At 31.3% G+C, this 21,047-nt stretch overlaps 1 protein-coding gene across 3 annotated transcripts in view; it reads right to left on the minus strand.

The window, feature by feature from the left end:
* Positions 1-658: 658 nt before the first annotated feature.
* LOC132747548 (cytoplasmic FMR1-interacting protein-like) overlaps positions 659-21,047 on the minus strand; it is a 30,401-nt gene continuing 10,012 nt past the window's right edge. For 2 of the 3 annotated variants that reach the window (XM_060736956.1, XM_060736954.1), the window contains exons 7-28: positions 20,530-20,634; positions 20,097-20,300; positions 19,513-19,629; positions 19,190-19,267; positions 17,886-18,100; positions 17,187-17,334; positions 16,550-16,706; positions 13,532-13,614; positions 13,151-13,224; positions 12,800-12,896; positions 12,225-12,301; positions 11,336-11,564; positions 10,820-11,019; positions 9,666-9,753; positions 7,819-7,962; positions 7,097-7,187; positions 6,216-6,346; positions 5,926-6,004; positions 5,258-5,373; positions 4,386-4,624; positions 3,872-4,019; positions 659-3,533 (exon numbers count right to left, since the gene is read on the minus strand). In XM_060736956.1, coding sequence (XP_060592939.1) covers positions 3,366-3,533; positions 3,872-4,019; positions 4,386-4,624; positions 5,258-5,373; positions 5,926-6,004; positions 6,216-6,346; positions 7,097-7,187; positions 7,819-7,962; positions 9,666-9,753; positions 10,820-11,019; positions 11,336-11,564; positions 12,225-12,301; positions 12,800-12,896; positions 13,151-13,224; positions 13,532-13,614; positions 16,550-16,706; positions 17,187-17,334; positions 17,886-18,100; positions 19,190-19,267; positions 19,513-19,629; positions 20,097-20,300; positions 20,530-20,634 — 2,988 coding nt within the window. In that variant the 3' untranslated portion in view covers positions 659-3,365. Of the gene's footprint in view, positions 3,534-3,871; positions 4,020-4,385; positions 4,625-5,257; positions 5,374-5,925; positions 6,005-6,215; positions 6,347-7,096; positions 7,188-7,818; positions 7,963-9,665; positions 9,754-10,819; positions 11,020-11,335; positions 11,565-12,224; positions 12,302-12,799; positions 12,897-13,150; positions 13,225-13,531; positions 13,615-15,653; positions 15,811-16,549; positions 16,707-17,186; positions 17,335-17,885; positions 18,101-19,189; positions 19,268-19,512; positions 19,630-20,096; positions 20,301-20,529; positions 20,635-21,047 lie in introns of all 3 variants that reach the window. The other variant, XM_060736955.1, reaches the window with a different exon arrangement.

The raw sequence follows: 21,047 nt of genomic DNA on the forward strand, positions 1-21,047 counted from the left end.
TAGTGAACTTGTGTTACCATTAAGTTTGTCATGACACAAAATACTGTTAACTTGCATGTAGATTATTAATATAAAAAACTTGGCTTGCTATAATTATATATTTTGATTTAACAAAGCTACAAAACATGCTTAAATAACATATTCAGGTCAATTATATAAAATTTGCATGCAAATGCTAATCACTGTTAATATTTAGTTAAACAAGAGCGCAAGATATTATATGTGTGAGCTATTTTGTAAATATAGAGGATTTCTTCAAATTATAAATTGGGTAAATTGGGAAAGTCATTAACTTGAGTACAACGTTTTATTTAAAAGGTTGGCTCAGATCATTAGACTATTGTAAAACATTCATTTCATATCTACATATACCAGCATATACAACACACAAAAAAACAGTACAAAAATATTGCACAAATATAAAAAACAAGAGGGCCATGATGGCCCTGAGGTCGCTCACCTGTATATAGGCCGCCCCAACCCCCAGGGCTTTTATTTGCACAAACTTGGTAGACACCCATAAGAAAATGTTTCATGCTAAACATCTAAGCTCTAGCTCATTGGGCTATTTAAAAGAAGATTTTTTTAAAGTTTTTACTATACACATATAGTTAAAAACAATGACACGCCTGGGGCCGGGCCAGTTATGACCCCAGGGTTTTTATTTGAACAAACTTTGTAGACACTTACTAGAATATGTTTCATGCTTAATATCTAAACTCTAGCTATTTGGGTTTTTTCAAAGAAGATTTTAAGTTTTTGCTATACACATATAAGGAAAATCAATGACCCCGGGGCAGGGCCAATTTTGACCCCAGGTCTTTTATTTGAACAAACTTTGTAGACACTCACTAAAAGATGTTTCATGCTTAATATCTTAACTCTAGCTATTTGGGTTTTTTTCAAAAAAGATTTTTTAAGTTTTTGCTATACACATATAAGGAAAATCAATGACCCCCGGGGCGGGGCCAATTTTGACCCCAGGGCTTTTATTTGAACAAACTTGGTAGACACCTATTAGAACATGTTTTGATGCTAAATATCTTAACCATAGCTCTTTGATTTCTTTAAAAGAAGATTTTTAAGTTTTTACTATATGCATATATAGGGAAAAATCAATGACCCCCCCCCGGGCGGGGTCAATTTTGACCCCAGGGCTTTTATTTGAACAAACTTGGTAGACACTTATTAGAACATGTTTCATGCTAAATATCTTAGCTCTAACTCTTTTGGTTCTTTAAAAGAAGATTTTTTAAGTTTTTACTATATGCATATAGGGAAAATCAATGACCCCCTGGGGCGGGCCAATTTTGACCCCAGGGCTTTTCTTTGAACAAACTTGATAGACACCTATTAGAACATGTTTGATGCTCAATATCTTAGCCATAGCTCTTTGAGTTCTTTAAAAGAAGATTTTTTAAGTTTTCACTATATGCATATAGGGAAAATCAATGACCCCCCCAGGCGGGGCCAATTTTGACCCCAGGGCTTTTATTTGAACAAACTTGGTAGACACTCACTAGAAGATGTTTCATGCCAAATATCTAAGCTCTAGCTCTTATGGTTTTTTAAAAGAAGATATTTAAAGTTTTTTCTTTCGGTTGCCATGGCAACCAGAGTTCTGCATGGAATTAAATTCTTTGAACAATTTTTAAAGGTGACCACCAAAGGAACATTCCTGTGAAGTTTGGATGAAATTGGCCTTGTGGTTTATGAGGAGATGTCATTTAAAGTAAAAGTTTACGGACGACGGACGACGGACGGACGCCGGACGCCAGACGAAAAGCGATCACAAAAGCTCACCCTGTCACTTTGTGACAGGTGAGCTAAAAATTGATACAAAATACAGATCACTTTTGAAATTATATCTACAAAAAAGTGAATTACACCAGCAAATGCCATTACTGGACAAATTTTATCTCGGCAACACATGTACTGCCATGCCACTGTCAGCAAGACATGTACTGCCATGCCACTGTCAGCCAGCTGATAAGAAAGTCTTAAATTGTATTTATTTACAGTGTATAGTAAGTATTATACCACACATTCTGAAGAAGTATCTTGTAGTTAGCCCTTTATACTACCAGCAGTATTTAAGATACGACGTAAGTCACCTGTACAGAACCAGACATGCCTAAATATTTTAGGTAGTAACAAAGAATTGTTGGTTTGCAGTTGCGCGACCGATTCAAGGAAACTGGCCGGACTCAAAAATTTTTTTTGACTCACCAAGCATGCATATTTTTTTTTATCAAAATATAATATGCTTGTTTGAATCAACACTAAAATATAAGAAAATTAAAAAAATCCTGGCCTACCGACTCACTGTTAAAAAAGGTGGGTCGCGCAATTGCAAACCAAATTTTTTAGTGATGGCCCCAGCAATCAGACAAGACACTATACTATTCAAGTATTATTTTCTGTTTTCTAACATTCTAATCCCCTAATTACACCATGGACAAATCCATGATCATGGCAAGTCTATCATATAAAATTACAAGGTTAAAGGTTTTATTGGTTCTGTATCCTGACTATACACTTTATACACTGCTAAATGTATGGTATGTAAGTTTGTACATCTATGTTGTTTTATTCCATATCAACTTTACAAAGTGATCATAATATATACCAATAATCAATAATCAGACATACATAGTTCCTGTTTAAATATATAAACTAGAGTTACTTACTTCCATTCAACTGGTTATTCATCATTAATTAAAACATCTTATTCAGTAACAAATACTAGTGATTGACAGTTTTTTGTAATGCTCTAAAATTTATTTTTTTATCTAATCATTTCACATTAACTTTAATTCATATTTTTATAAAGCTTTTTATATACAACACATGATAAACACCACAAATCTAAATCTATCTCACAAATAAACAAGTTTTATTACATGTTTCATAAACAAGCTTTTATTACATGATTCTTAAACAAGCTTTTATTACATGATTCAGCAGAATTTTTGACAGCAAGGTCTTATACCTTCCATAACATACCCAATTAAAAGTGAGAATTTCTCTTAACAAATCAATCTTTAATAATATTTGCATGAAAGTATACAATTTCAAGCTCATCAGTTTTCAATTACTGCACCAGTAATTAGATAATGATCTTAATAAGCAGCAAGCACTATCCTTCCAAAACATTTGATCTATACATTGTAAATGATTAAATTACATGTATGTAATTAAGTGCCGACATACATATAAAAATCTAATGTGCCTGTTCTATTTTCCTTCAATGATGGTTTCTCTGCCCTATACATCAAACATTTCAACATTTCTAGCTACAATCTCTGTCAATGGACTAGTACAGTCAATATAAGGAAGCTTGTATACCAACGTAGATATACAATCTATATAGTTGTGGCAAGTGAATGATGTATGGGAGGCTGGAAACAGCGTACATGTTCTACAGGTAGACCATCTCGGTCCTCTGACCTCAGGTACTTGTTCAGTACAGCAAATACCTGGTTGTTCAAAATCTGAAACTTTCTTATCCTGTCAACCATCTTCTTCAGTTGCTGAAAAAAAAAATAAACAAAATGCATAAAAATTATGTTTAAAATCTTTCACCAAATGTTTCATATACTTTTTCATTGGCTTTTGTAACTGTACTTAAACAGATAAATAACAGGTATTGAAGATTGTCTTATGTTTCAATAAATACAAAAATATTGTAACAATGACACTTAAAACACTCCGCTTAAAAAGCACTTTACAAGTGATAAACTATATTCTATAAATCCTCTACAGAGGATTATGAAAGTTACATAAATACATTATAAAATCCCATGTACATGAATAAGAAGCTAATCTGCTGTGAAATAGTTAGTCATATATATTATGATAAATAACTTACAATGCCCTTCACATTCTCATCCTTCATGTCCACCCTGTTTACTTTCAGGACATGGTAGCAGAAATCCAAGGCCTCAAACCTTCTCTGTTGTCCTAGTAACACAATGATAGCACAGCCAGCCCAGTTCAAACCCTCACCAAATAACTCTCTATATAACATATAAACATAACTTTTACACAGGTATCTTACTTCAACCATCAGCAATATAAAAAGTAATTTAGTGGATTGAATCAGTGTAGGTTCAATACTGAATTCATTAAATGAGTTGAATAAAGTTATATTACACTAGTATCATTGATATATGACAAGATTTAGTCAGTATGCCTTTAAAAGGATACTTAACATACATGTATAAAGTGTTCAAATTTTATAAAGTAAAGTAGCTTCATCACCAAAATTCTGCTTTAAATCATTATTCTTCAATATCAAGAATTAAGATATATACCAAGCAAATCTACATGCCATAAAAAACGGGAAACATGTTTTGAAATATATAATGTTAAATGACACTTACTCAACAGTGTACTCATGTTCTCCTACAGGTACACAGAACACAAACTGTATAGCACTCCATAGTCTGTGGAACTCCGTACACTCATCTACATTCATTACACCATTAGCAGGGGCCGGACCATGCCAGACTGGATCATCTAGGAATGACTGAATACGCTTCAAGATGATTTCAAACATAGACAACCCACAACAAAGTCTTTCCCTTGTCAACAGATCACCTTCCTGAGCTATGTCAGATTGCTGAAATATATACAAGATACTGCTGTTATAGATATACCCTAATGTTATAAATCTTGTAAGAATTTCTCAATGTATTTCATTTTGTACTTTTGATTGTAACTTTCAATATTGAACAACTTGCAATCCAATATCATTATAAAGCTATAAGTAAGTAAGCAAGCAAGTAAGTAAGTAATTTATTATAGTGACATGTGTAAACATATTTTACAAATCAAATTATACAACATATTAAATACACCTGGGCCGATGGCTTCATAAACATAAAATATTTATATAGAGTCATAAGTGTTTATATAAACCAACTCATTTGTAAAAATCGTAGCCATAACATAATAGAAGTATTGTATTTAATCTTTATTTAATTAATAGGTCATAAGATATGTGATTTATTCTTTAAATTTATCTGTAAATGTTTTGATGTCAAAATGATTTGACAAATTATTTAGCTAGAGTATTAGATTTGTTATTTATCAAATAAACTAATTATTCTTAATCAGTCTTTGAGTCTTATATTCCATGAATGTTGTCTTATATTACCACATACCTTCTGATTACCAAACTTTCCTATTACAGGTAATATTATATTTGATTACCAAACTTTCCTATAACAGGTAATATTATATTACCACATACCTTCTGATTACCAAACTTTCCTATAACAGGTACAACTTGTAAGGCTTGGTATTTAGCTTCCAGTCTTTTCATCATAGCCTTCAATTCTTGTTCTTTTTCTTTTCTGCTCTCACCCTCTGTTACAAATGATACAAAATACAATCAATATTTAAGACAACATCTTTATTCAAAAGATATTCATTTGTTTCTATTCAACAAGTATATAAAATAATTTTTATAAGCAATATACTCATAGCCAAATATAAATACATACACAAATGTTTTTTAAATATAGTAAATACACTAAGTCATAGTAAAATAAATTTGATGATTGTTGCTGTCTTCAAAGTTATTATACTATGATACCCATATAAATGAAATTATTAATTGACTTTTGTACTAATTTACCTTTGACAGGTATGTATGGTTTATGAATCGTATTACCTACCTTTAATAGATATAAAATGATCAATTTACTGAGTTACCTACCTTTGAAAGGTATACATAGTTTATGTATTGAGTAACCTACCTTTGACAGATATAAATGGCTTATGTATTGTATTACCTACCTTTAATACATATAAATGGTTAATGCAATGAATTATCTACCTTTGACAGGTATATATAGTTTATGTATTGAGTTACCTACCTTTGACAGGTATACATGGTTTATGTACTGAGTTACCTACCTTTGACAGGTATAAATGGTTTAGGTATGATGTTTTGGAAAGGTGCTGCATGTTTTAAATCACACACTTCTTCCTGTGTCTGAAAAAATATGAAAATAGTTTGTACTAAATTATAACAGCTTATCTTAATATAGAATATGTAAAAACTCTTTTTATGCACTTTTAAATACCTGTCATGTATATCTTCAACTACAGATAAAACAATATACATTTAGATAGATTAAGTAGCAAACATTATTGTTAAGAGATTTATATAATTTAAAAAAAAACAACAAATAAAGTGTAATTACCAATGCCTGTTCGATGAGGAGACAAAACAAAATGGCATTGCCTACTTCCCGGAAGATTTGGAATACCTCTGTCCTCATGTCTGGGTACTGTATTAACTCAGATAGCTGGGCCTGGTAGTAACCCATTACACCTAAAAACATATAAATGTTTTATGTTCTATCTTGAATATTAATGCAATTATTTAATTCTAAATAACTATGTATATATCACAGGAAATTTCTTTACGGCTTCAATTGTAAATGAAGCTGCATTCTATGAATGTTATATCCCCTTGTTTATCTTTACTTCCAAATTTTTACATAAAATAAAAGAATAGTTTCTTTACATAATAAAGATGTATGTATTATTTCAACATGTATGAATGGAAGTAATATTTTTATATCAAAGTCATCCAGCAATATGACACAGGTAGATAATATGATAGCTTGTTGTGATGTGTATTAACACACAATTAAATATTAATGTACATTCTAACATGACAAAAATTTTTCCCTATTGAACATAGAAGAATTGAAAGTGTGTGTTATTATGCAACAAAATCACTGATGACATTCTATATTTAGACATGTGACGTATCCACTCAAAATGCGACGCACTGAAAATAAGTACGTAAACAAATCAGGCGCAATTTAGCTTAATAATCAGGTACGGCAGCATTTATTTGTTGATGTTGTGTTAGAATCAAAATAATATAACCAAATCGGTGATTTTGTTGCTTGATAAAATAACTATTTGTCTTTCAGATGTGCATCATTATATCACTCGTGCTACGCCCTCGTGATATAATTCCTTGCATCCAACTCAAAACAGTGATTTTATTGAGCAATAAAATCACTGTTTGGGATATATAATTTCTTAAACAAAATATTAATGTATATACCTGGTGACCCATAATCATATCTCAGCAGACGACAATTCTGTGGCATGATTGTCATCAAAGTTTTTGTGTACTTCATCAATGGTCCCTTCAACTAGTAAAATATATACAAAAACAAAGTTAAGACTGATCAATCATCTTTACCTTCTTGTATAAATTGTGTAAGAATAACTAAAGAATGTTCTGTTATAACATGAAAACAATCCAGTCAGTAATAACAAAGTTATAGCCAGTAACGGCCAAAATAAATGGAAATTTCAATATTTTGACCTTCAAGGTCAGGGTCATTTATGAATGAAGATCAATGTCTGTCGGTTTATCCTAAAAGATTATTATGTTCAACTTTGAAGACAATCCATTAAAAAATAACAAAGTTAAAGTCACCATAAGCAAAAATCAGCAAAAATTAAGCAAGTTCAAGGTCATTTACAAAGGAAGGTCAAGGTTAGTCTGGTCTACTGAAAAGTCATGTCCCAAGGGTTGTTGTGACCCAGTATGAGGACAATACACGCAGAACTCAAAAATTAATAATCAAGGTACACGTTTGTGGACGGCAACGGCAACACCTAGGTGACTGTAACAATATCTTTATTTCTTTTTTCAAAAATCAGAATTGTTTTAAATTGATTGACAAAAAGAATCCCTAAAAACTTAACATCATGATTTGGTAATGATATCTGCAGAGTACACAAAGACTATTATGTTTGACAACAGTATATAAATACCTGATCTGATACAATCTTGAGAAGTTCTTCCACGACTACAGCAATACCCTGGTATCCTAGCAACCGACAGATCACGCGGAAATGTGGAGGCCCAACAAAACCTGCATACTGGCTATAGATAGCGCTGAACGAGGTGGTCAATGACTGAAATATTAACAACTGACTATAGATAGAGTTGACAAAGTGGTCAATTACTGAAATATGTAACAATTAGACATCACTGGTGGATGACTAACCTAATATTGTTAGGAAATGGTTGCCTAAATAAACTTCATACAGCTATGTTATGTGTTGTGCTTAATTTGGGACGACTTTTAAAAGATCGCGGAAATATGTTACAAATGATCCGTAACCTATAACATAAAGTCAATTTAAAAACAATATCTATTCAAATGTAAACTATAGACCTTACTTTATTCATGTCAACTATGAATGAACTTGTAACATCCAGAGAGTAGCTTATATTTGTGTATGTTTTCATACTGTCACGATGTCTGCAAATGTTTGTGTACAAAAATAGTGCCCAAACGCTAGTTATTATACGGAAAGATTTTTAAATAACAGAAAGATATTTTGACATATAATTTATTGCAAATACTGAATTAATGATTAGTTTACTTGCAAAAGTATTTTATGACTTTTAATTTGTGTTACGCAAGTTGGTTACGGAACTGTAGTTTTGAAGTGTATGAATTCCAGGCAAATAACGCACTCCGCAACCAATTCCAGGAAGGCTCGACCAATAGAATTCATAGACTGCTTTCTAGTTACGGTACGGAATTCATACGCGATAACAAGTCTTTAAATAGAGGCGAAAAACTTCATTTGGCGGTTCTGGTTCGAATAAGCGTAACCAATGTCAAGAAAACATTTGGTCCACTAGGAAAACTTTGTAAATTGTCCGTAACTAATTACCATCCCGTAACCAAGGTGAACTAAGTCATTTATATAGTTACTGTGTATCTTTGTGTGTGCAACTGTTACATTCTAGTTACGGCGTAACTTTTTCTCTTGATTTTACATTAATTGATTAAACATATAGGCCTACGTAACCGCGCATCCGTAACCATTCTTCTATGGTATCCTCTATATATTAAACGAAAAGGCACCATTTCCGCGAAAAGACAGTTAACATCACTTATATATTATTACTAAGAACAATAAAGAGAATCAAGTTTTGTTGTGTTCAAATATAATTTCTTATTACAGTTATTGTTTAATAAATATACAAATGTTTTAAATGCTGTTGTTATAAAATAATCAGTAAAAGGTATTACACCACTAAATTGGACATACCCAGATTGAGCTAAATTAAGCAGATAAATAACAACAGGGTGAAGTCTTTTCTTAATTCCATTATTAGTATAAATCTGCGTACAGGCCATTCAAGAATATACCTATTTAATCATAATACCGTGGACTACACACCACCCCGTCCTATACCGAGTATTACAATATTATGCTTCATTCTACTTTCAAGTTAAATTCTTACTTCAGCAATATTCTGATTATATGCAGAATTTGATTTTCAGACTCCTTTAAACAAAACTTTCATAATTTCAAAATATAAGATATTCTTACACAAGAAGTGTTTAAAGTAAAATACAATATTCCCCATAAAACTGATATTGCATGCATGTACCTTACAAAAGTTTTAAATAAACACTTGACTTAAAAGCTAAAGCATTTAGAATGATTTATCAAATTGAACATATCTAAAGGACTACAGTAAAGATTTCCAATTACAAGTATAGAATACTTCAACATTCTAGGCATGCTCTACCATAACAAGAAAATACATATTAGTGAATTTTGTATGTTTTTAGATAAAAGTTTAAAAAACCTACCTTTGTTCCCCAGATATAAGGATGGGAAGGATTTGGGGGTTTATCACGAGCACTTGGTTCACTCAATACCAACTTTGTCTTTACAAACCTGAAATACATCTTGTATTCTTAATTCACCAATAAATATGACTTTTGACTCAGTTATATTTGATTATGCATACATTTTGCTTTTAAGTTGTACATAATTCACGATTGTAACACTATCGGAATTTTTTCTATATAAACAAAAAAGGCCCGAAGCCTGCATTATTCTACAACAATGCACTCGCCGTTCTTATTATCTCCCTGAGTATTTTCACATTGACGGAGCCATTTTGTTTGAAAAATCTGATAAATTAAACAATTTTTTGTCGAATTTTGTTGTGAAAACTATCTAGAATGAAAGAAAATGATCTTACTAAGAAAATGAATCCGAACACCAATATCTTTAATTTAGTTGTTAAATTGTTGTTTACGTGACGTCACAATGTAGCGCCAAACAGCACGTGCAAAACAATCAAATCAAGTACGCTATTTTAATGTCGCAAACGAGTCAAGTTTTACATATATTTCACTTTTAATAATTTGTATTTTTCTTGGAAAATTATAAACTGAAATAAAATAAACAAACAAAGTTTTATCAATGTTTTCAAAATTCGTTATTCTCAAAATGTTTCTACACACGGTAGATTTAACGACAGTTTTTTTCAACCCACTGGAACGGCCTTTAAAGAACGTTTCTATTGGAAACTCTGAGGCGAAAACAAATTTAACCACCAAACATAAAGTCCAACTTTATAATAATAATTATATTTTTTCTTGACGTGTTAGAATGGAAATAGATATTAATTCTTCGTGCATTATTGTACAATAATGCACGTTTTTCGTTCAAATGCTTTGTAATTAATCACTCAGGCCTATCGGCCTTTGTGATTATATTACTACGCATTTGAACTCAAACCGTGCATTATTCTACAACAATGCACTCAGAATTGGTATCTATTTCCTAAACAAAATATCTTTTAAGCATGCCATATCAATATATTATTTTCTTGTAATTAATAATGAATAACTTTCTTTTTCAACCATCTTTCTTTATAACCATTGATAATTAATCCTCAACAAACTTTAGATATAAAACAAGAGTTGCCAGTATTGAGATTGTATCAGTATACCTATTAGTGGCAGCATTGTAGCAGAAGTTTGGCAGGAAATCATAGTTGAGTTCCCAGAACACATGTAAGGTGGTTCTTCCATATGGTGCTGACACATTATGATTAGCCTCACGTAACATAGCATCAAACTTGTTCAATGTCAGAAACTTCTTCAACAGTTTGTGTGTCAGCTTGTTACAATCTATCAGACCTTCTAATTCCTATAACAAAATAGAACTCACAATTTTAATTAAAAAAAAACAAAGCTTTAAATTAGTCATTTTATGTAAGAAATTTCAATCTGTAAACATAACAATGACAGGCAGTGAATCATAAAATGTTAAAAACTAGTATATAATAACAGAAAAAATGTGTAAGCAGAATTAAAATATCTATAAAAGTAAAGAATGAAATGGATATGTAGAGAAACAGCCTAGAGAAAAATTAAATATTTAATGGACACAGATTGACTGAAAATAAAATTAAAATTCAAGTTTCCTTTCTAATAAATTGTAGTCCATTAAGGACATTTCATACCATAATTCCTGTAATATCTCCACCCTCAAATCTTGAAATAGCCACCTCCAGTGACTTTTGTAATGCAGCATTAATTCTCTGACCAATCAGTCTGTTGAGATCAATAGAACGTCCCAGTAGTTGTACATGGCGCTGTTTTAATAAAGTCTCATAGCGATTAGCAACTGGATAACTTATAGTTATACCAGCATTAGCACATTCAGCACGAAACCTCTTGTCTAACATCATACTGTAATAATAAAACAAGTTGTAAGTTACCATAGTTCATGGATAAACATTGTCAGATACCCACGGCCGAACCATTAACATTAAACAGCTGTAGGATGTTTGGCTGATATCGAGTCCATAAGAGGTGTGTCAAAGACAGCTTTTTCATTGGTTGCCTCACCATTTCATAAGGCGATTAAAACAAATCAAAAAGCTTGTTCTATAAGACGTTTGGTGAAATGTGAATTCTAGAAACATATTACGATTGTGCTCTCTGCTTGTGAATAATTTAGTTTGGGAATAGTTTTGCCTTATATATATTGGCAAGACACACGAAACAGGTTTACACCGTGGTTGCTGCTATTTAGTTTCTGATAGTTGTTTACCTTTGCAGTCAAAGAATATAAACTTTGCTGAACATGATTTCATTGGTCGATATTTTATGCCCCTGTTGCTGTATATCAACGCAATTTGAATCATTTTACCCACAGTCAATTGCATGTTATGTTACATGTAAATCAACCGTGGGTATCTGACGATGATGGATTAAGTACACCTTCATATAACAATATATCATCACAGCATGAGAATAATCTAGTTTTGCCTCTTACATATATAATATTTATCAAAATTCAAATAATTCAAGTATTAATATGTACAATGTGTTAATTTTTGCACTTACCTTGCAGCCAGATGCTTATAGTGGGCAAAGATCTGGTCACTAAGTTTATACACAAACTGGTCAAAGCACAGATTTACCTGAAAGAGTTAGAGCATAATAAACATTATGGAAAAATCTTAATACCAAATAATACTAACTGTACAAACAGAACATTTTTACTTAAATAGTGAATTTTCCTTTTGATTATGTTTTCAGTTATACTGCACTGAAAAGGTTATGACTTTGTGACTTATGATACCTATGGTATCCTTTCATTTATCATTTCAGTTAGTGATTTAAGTACTTTCCCTCTAATTGCACAGTTCTTTTCAATTTCTTTTTCATCTCTTTAAAGCATAAGATTAATTTATTCAATTGCAATTTTTATGAATTCTCATCTATATACAAACTATATCAATTTAAAAGGACAAACTTGTTGTTTTCATTAGTTTAAGTTATCCATTGAATTTTATAAACTCTTGTGATGTTAGCATAATGAAAACTGATATATATTTTGACATTCTGAATTTAACTTTGTTTTTATTATGATTTGAAACAAGAAATAAAGATGAAAAGAAAGAGACATTGATACATACCTCAGCTTCAATTTCATCATAGAGAAATTGTTGATGGAACAGTATGAGTGCATTATGGGCACTGTCATTGTACAGATCTAATGGGTACAAGATGTATCTGAAATATTACATTTAATTACATATAACTATGTTAACATATATATCACTATATAAATAGCATGCTTATAACTTTGACACATGTCATATATGTATGTAATAATACTGTAAATGAAACTCAACAACTTAGTTGATATAAGAAAAAAGGGAAAATATCACATAAAGTACATCTTTGTGTAAATACAATGATTTTGATATTTGAAACAGACTTTTATTTAGAATTCTATAATCAATACATTTTGTTTTATCACTTACTCCATCATAGATGGTTCTTTGGTTTCTAGGATGTGGTCAGTCAGTATCCACGGCATAGACATTTCTATTGGGAACTGTAACACAACAGTATAACATATATAACTGTAACTTCAACATTTGAGAGAAACGTTTAATATAACTCATCATAATGTCAGCTATGATAACTTCATAACAAACTCAAACAGCTTTTTTCTTACCTTTTCACAATAAATTATTTAGTTAAATAGTCATAAAAGGACAGACTCAGATTTTTTCGCACAAAGAATTTTTTTTACAGCTACCTGCAACAATTAGCTAAATACTGTTTTAACTAACTTTGACTGAAGTCTTTTGGGAATATAGCTTCTCAAAAAAGACTATCCTCTGATAGCATAAAATTACCTGTATTCTACGTCCCATGGTCATCTCAAGGAAGAATTCCCGGTACCAGAGTTGTGACAAGTTACAACTGTTGTGTAGAGATTCTATAAAAATAACAAAACTTGCTGAAATACTGCATACACTCAAATATTATCTGTTACAGATTTATCAATTTAACATTTTTTTTAAAGATAGGTTGTTGTTCAACCGAAACTAGTAGAATAATAAATACAGTTAAAGTTTGACCCATTGTTAACGCTGGTTCCTCTTTCTTCTTTTTTGTATTTGAGCCGTGTCATGACAAAACCAACATAATGGGTTTGCAACCAGCATGGATCCAGACCAGCCTGCGCATCCCGCAGTCTGACCAGGATCCATGCTGTTCGCTTACAAACCTTTTAACAAGTAGAGAAACTGATAGCGAACAGCATGGATCCTGATCAGACTGCGTGGATGCGCAGGCTGGTCTGGATCCATGCTGGTCGCAAACCCATTATGTTGATTTTGTTGTGACGTGGCTCATTTGTTTTTTAAAGTAGTAAAAAATATTTTGACTTTAGAGTAGATAAAAGATATAATCTTTGTTGTGACCTTGAAATGCATTTTTATTTCTTACAAATAAAAATGGAAGAAACTATTTAAAACAAATTTAAACTGTTAGTGAAGATTTATATTTAGAAATAAATTACATTAAATGTGCTAGTGCAGAGAAAAGTATAATGATGCAAGGAAAGCATGGTATTTACAAGGGTAAATAATAGGTATTATTATATTTCAGTATTTACACAATTTTTATCTGAATGAACTAGTTGTGATACAAGAGAATATCAATTTAGCATATTTCATATAAATGTTAGAACTTTATAATGCATCTGCCTGCATAGCAATTTTATTATATAACAAGAGTATGTATTTAATTAATTATAAAGTTAAATATATCTCTTCACAAGTTTAAGGAAGAAATATCATGCAAAGTCACAATAAACTAAAACCCCTATGAAACAAAAAATCAAATAAACAAGCAATTATCATAGTATTGCAAGCAATCCATAAGTCCCCTACCGGTTAGAACCCCAGCAACATTCTGATTTCAATTTTACCAGTGAATGAATGACATGAATGAACTTAAATCTTTTGAGTTCTAAGTTTGTCTATTTCACAGTAATGTGTTAAGTTTCCCTGCCTAGTAAGGCAATTATGTTTATACAACCTGGTCATATTATTTCGATGTGGGATTTTAAAGTAAATCCTATAAGGAATGAAGAAGTTGGAGTAAAAAATACCAATTTCTCGAAAAAAATCTAAGTTCAAGGGGGACATAATTCTGGAAATAGTCTTGCTAGAGTATTTAACCTTCTCAAAAATGTTGAGTGATAATAAGAAACATATATATGAAGTTTGAAGAAGATACATTACGAAATAAAGAAGTTATTTAAAAAAGACAACATTTTTTTTCATAAAAATTCTAAGTTCAAGGGAGGTAATACTGATAATTTTTGTGCTAGAGTTGTAAACCTTGTCACATATGATGTGGTTGATGACCAGAAACTTATATTTAAAGTTTGAAGTAAACACCTTAAGAAATACAGAACTTATAGTGAAAAAGCTGAAAAAAATTAAATCAGAAATCTTGAAATCCAGGCTATTTGTTGCCATAGCAACCAGAATTTTCAACATAGGAAGAAAAGAAAAAGATGTGCATAATCTGCAGACTGCAATCTACCCATATTTTATGTTTCATAAAAATATTTTCAGTACTTTTTGAGTTATCACTGGATCCAGTTTATGTGTTAAATTTGCCATATTTTCAGACTATTTGTTGCCATAGCAACCAGAATTTTCAACATAGGAAGAAAAGAAAAAGACGTGCATAATCTCTATACTGCCATCTATCCATATATCAAGTTTCATAAAAATATTTTCAGTACTTTTTGCGTTATCGCGGGATCCAGTTTTGTGGACGGACGGACTGACAGACTGACAGACAGACGGACAGACAGACAGACGGACGGAGGGTAAACCTAAAGTCCCCTCCGGTTAAACCGGTAGGGGACTAATAAACTAAAAGCAAATGTACACAATTCAATCATGAAAAAATATACATGCACTGGACATAAAGAAAGAAAATGATGAAACTTTTTACCATTCAAATTTAAAAGATAACTCCAAAAGTAAGAAGTTTTATGAAAGTTGTCAATGGCCACAAAATCCCTCAAATCAAGTTCTTTACGTAATGTCTTCTTTCCTCCAGCATTTTTATCACCAATTACTGATTCTAACATAGTGCGTACCATATAGAGCTGGAAAAAGGCATGCATAGAAATGGTACAACATCGTCTTATATCCAGAGACAAAAATAATGCCATATAAAAACATGCACACAACAATATAAACAGTAAATATTTCTGCATAAAAATGTCTGTGATAAATGAAACTTTTGTTTGTAAAATAATCCTTGTACTTTCAAAAAAAACATTTTATTTACAGTGGAGTGGAAGTTTCTTACTTTTCAATTTTGACTTTTACCTGGACGATGCAGAAACATTCACAGTGCTTTGAAATAAAATGGAAAATAAAAATTTCAGTTGAAATATTCTGGCAACTGTTTTTGTAAAGAATCTTCTTCTCCAACAAACACTTCTGAACTAGATTGTTTAACATTGATGTATGATTTTCCCTATTTATAAGAAATCATATTGCCAGAATATTTCAGTAAGAACATCTAGGGTTGAAGTCACAATGGGGATACAAAGACATTTGATGTTTTAGTGCATAACGTTAATTATCATGCTTGAAAATAAATTAGGAAAATAAAAGGAAAAGCATGGCAGAATGGCTACAGTAAATACAACACAATAGAAAGACTGTTGCTATGGATTCATCAGTGATACATGGTTGCTAGGTAACCAAGTATAAGCTAGTGATCAGGTACATAGAGACATCATCTGTGAACATTCTGAAAGCTAAAGGGTAACATGCAACACAGAAAGGAAAACAACACCAGTGCTGACATCCTCACTGTCATGCTTGTATAATTACCATTAAAGTTCAGAACATAGGACCAAAAAAAGGAATTTTTGTGGAAATTATCAATGGCGAGAAAATGTTGGTAGTCAATGTCCTTTCTCAAAGTTTTCTTTCCTCCTGTATTTTTCTCAGCAATGAGAGATTCTAACATGGTGCGTACCATGTACAACTGAAATATAACATCAGCATGGCATATCAATGACTTGTTTCTCTTTTCTTTGAAAATTCAGCCTAAAGTAAAGTTACTCTAACCCAAGTAAATTGTAGAAGTATAATTCACGGAATTATGATTTCTAATTGCTTATTAATGACCAATCCAATTCAATCCAATCCAATGGTAGCATTATAATGTGTTGCTTTCATCAACTCAAATCACAACATACCTTATTTCATTATAATATGTTAACACATGGAAACACTTCTTAACTTAAATATATATACATCTGATGACAAGACTACAGCATAACAGGTGGCTTCAAATTGCCATCTGTCAAACTTACAAGTTTCAAAAGTCTCTTTGTCAATGATATGAAAAATAAAAATAAAAATATCTTTCCTTGATTTGAGTAAAATATAAAAAAAAATTTCCACCTGCTTCAAACATTTGAGACTTAACTTGTCTATTAATAATATGTTAGAGGAAGCATACCTGGGTAGTTGATGGCCCTACATTGCGTCTTGGAACTTTAATAAAGAACCCTTCATCCGGGTCTTTCTTTCCCTTCATAGCAGGGTCTTCATGAGGTTCAACTCCTCTCAGCCAATCTACACATGTGTTACGTACAGACATCACAATTCTATAAATAAACATGTTAATATAACATCATGACTAATGTTTTCAACACAACCCATTTACATACATAAGTCAAAAGCTTATTCATGTTTGTATATGTTAAAAATGAAATTTACAAAATGAACAAGTATCCAAAAGACTAGTTATCTATGGATCGCAAGACTTGCGGGTTCAACTTCACACTCATTGTTCAGTATTGGTTGGTTCCAGGAACAGATTAGAAAGTTTATCTTATAGCTTCCTACACAATCAAACTAAAATATATTATGTATAAACCAAAATAAAATATATTTTCATGTATCACAACTATTCATTTTATGCCGATTACCCCAAAAATTTGCCTACATCTTGATTATAATATCAATACACAAAGACCAATATAAAACATTGATTCAGAGGTTGACTGTAAAGAAATAAAATATCATATTAACATTTAATTTTTCTGATATATAGTGTTCATCAAAACTGAAAAAAAAACATATTGATATTGAGAAAAAATGAGATCACACCAGATTCTGCTCAAAATATTTAATACACTTAGTTAAAATAACTCACACTTTAATGACATCATTCTTCTTCTTTATTGCCTTCCTGACTGGATCTCTGAGAACAAGCTGTACAAAGTCCTGTAGCTCTGCATAAATATGGCGCCGTATAGCGTCCATGAACACTGACTCCATACGTAACATAAGCAACTGTAACCCTTTTATCATTGCTATCACCTCTATTAGAGCAAACTTCTCCTCACTGCTGTAGTTATAACGTGTTGACTGAAATATAAATTCATATGAAAATAAATAATATTTAGCACTTTTACTTAATCCATCAATGAAAAAGTAAATAAAACATAATCTAATACAGAAAAAGGAAGTCCCAAAGAACGCCCCAAAACGACAAAATTGAAAATGTTGCAGGCTCAGTATGATTGAGCTTGTTCATGGACAGTACTGTCAAGTGCAAGTTACCGTCCACATTTCCTAGCACTGGCTTAAGCAAAATTCAATATTTTATTTTTACAGTTTTTTGAACTGATAATACTTCGAATATTGAAACATTCGCGATGTGTTCATATGGTGGTAAAGGATAATGCTATTATTCACCAAGAGCTATGATTGAAATGTAAACACAGGACCATTTAGTTTCATAATGTATCTAAACTTTTTCACTATATTAATCCAAGTAACAAAAGCGTCAACCAATCCAATGTCTAGCAAAGAGATTTATAAACTAAATGTTTAAGCTTTTTTTCAGGCTCTGAAACAAAAAATGACCCTCTGATACAAAAGGCATTTTTTTTTCTTTGTATAACTTTTGTAGTGGCTCACTAAACTAGCCATATATGAAATATCATATCTGTAAATCAAACAGATTTAGTGACACACTTTTTTATCTGAGAAGAATACTTTCTACTAATTTGATAGGACGATGAAACAATGTCACAGACTAAATATCTAGGCCATAAAGTTTCAGATAAGAAGAGTTGAATATCTTTTTTCCTCCATTATTTCATTTCTAAAACTTATGACTTACTATTGCATCAGACTATTACCTCATGTATAAAATCTGTTAAAAACTACTTGAAAATAATACATGTGACATTTGTAAAAAATCTTCTTGGTTAACAGATAATGTTTAAACATATGGAAATAACCAAAGTCAAGTTCAAAATATACATTACTTATTTTAGACAGAATATGGCGATCTTTTAAGCAATTGCTTCATGTAAATAGATAGAAAACACAATGAGTAAGGAAAAATGTCTTTGCTTAGAGGTAGCATGTTTGATATGCCTAATATATAGGTACAATATATAAATATGAATATAGATAAGTAAATGATGTGCAGTATATAGTACATACCCTTTCATACTCCTCTGACTCTACAGGACAATTCTTGTTCTGATGCGGATCTGTAGGATTCAACAACTTCCAGGAATACTGAAAAACATATTTGTAGGTAAGAAATGTTCATCCAATCAGACCACACATTCAAATAAGACACAAAAACAACACATGTATTGTAGATTAAAAATCTAATGTTGTATCATTGTCATTTAGATTATTAGCTCTGATAAAAACTCTAAGATACAATTATTTATAATGATCATCTATTATCATCTTTGTATTTATATATAAACTTATTTTATGTATATAATGATAAAGCAGACTTATTATAATAATACCAGTTCCATGACTTGTTGAGTCCATGCAGAAAGCAGTTGTAAACCCCGGAGAGCAAGTTCATACAGATCTTTATTTTCTGCATCTGTTCTTGGACTCTCTCTTGTTGTTGTTATTGCCTACACACACAAAAATAAAATATTTGTACATGTGTGGAGTAACAAAGGTTTTTGACACTTAATTGACAAACCAATTTTGCATGAACAGATTTCTCCTATTTATAAAACATAATCATTACAATTAGGCACAAATACATAAATTTTTGTTATTAAATAACATAAAGCATGAAAATGGTAAACTGATTAACAAAATAACATACATCTTTTACAATACATGCTAGAAAAGGCAACTTCATCATCAAAACTGTCATTAATAACATTCCAGATTTATACATTTATTAACACTACATAGTTATTACAAAGAATCCTTCAAAAGGTAGCTACAGGAAGACTCTGAGCACAACTTAGCAACTTACTACACTATAAAATGTTGGAAACATTGATTGATAGCTGCTTATATAATCAATTGACCAGGGTTCCATTTTTTTTGACAGTATCTTACATAAATTATATAAATTAAGGAATACCTCGTTACTATGTCTTGAGAGTTGACTAATATATGACATATGATCTTCTCTGATTGGTTCAAGGTTAGCTAGGATGTTAGACTGTGGGCTCACATGACCTGACTCACAGTTTGGCCACTTTGACGGATCAAAGTTTGTACTGTTTTTGATGTACTGGAAGGGTGCAACTTGCATATCTCCATAAAGGGGAACAATTTCTAATTGCTGAAAGAATATATGACATCATATCATTTCCAAAATTGTGTATGGATGTGAACTATTTATTTGGCCATTAAAAATATTTTTCTTATCAATTTAATATTTGTTTTAAAAGATACACTTATCTGCAAATATGGAATTTATAAAAAAAATCAGCAATTTACTCTGTTGAAAGTTAAATGGCTATTTATCATGAATGTGCAACACTATTTCGAATCTCAAAAAGTATGTTTACCTTGAGAATTTTGTCTATCTTAGAGAGGCTGAGTTTCTTTTTCTGGTCCATCTTATAAATACTGTTGTCAGCATTGTCCATCATAAATAAACCAAATGCCATCACCTGTATACAAAATAAAAACTTCAACATCACTTCTGAAATAACCTTTTTTTATGCTACAAAATATAATAAAAGTAATAAAACAACTGAAGCAAGATTGCAACAAATTAGTCATGTTACATCATCTTCTTTACTATGTTTATTTACTTGTTAAGATCTACAGTTCATGTCCCACCTTTACACCAATCTAACATATCTGAGTGCCAAAATGTTCTTTAGTTATTGATAAGCCTAACCTTAGGTGGACAATAAAACAGTGACCTTGACCTTTGACTTATGGACCTAAATATCTGCAGGAATTATCATCTAGTCAACACCAAAATTCATACCAAGTCAATGACTGTAAGCCAAAGCTTTATGACAACTAATCAGGCAAGTTTTCTATGCAGCATCCTTCATCCTTGACCATCCAGCCG

This window comes from Ruditapes philippinarum, unplaced genomic scaffold (genome assembly GCF_026571515.1).
Source record: "Ruditapes philippinarum isolate M1 unplaced genomic scaffold, ASM2657151v2 ctg2908_1_1_1_1, whole genome shotgun sequence".
Lineage (NCBI taxonomy): Eukaryota > Metazoa > Mollusca > Bivalvia > Venerida > Veneridae > Ruditapes > Ruditapes philippinarum.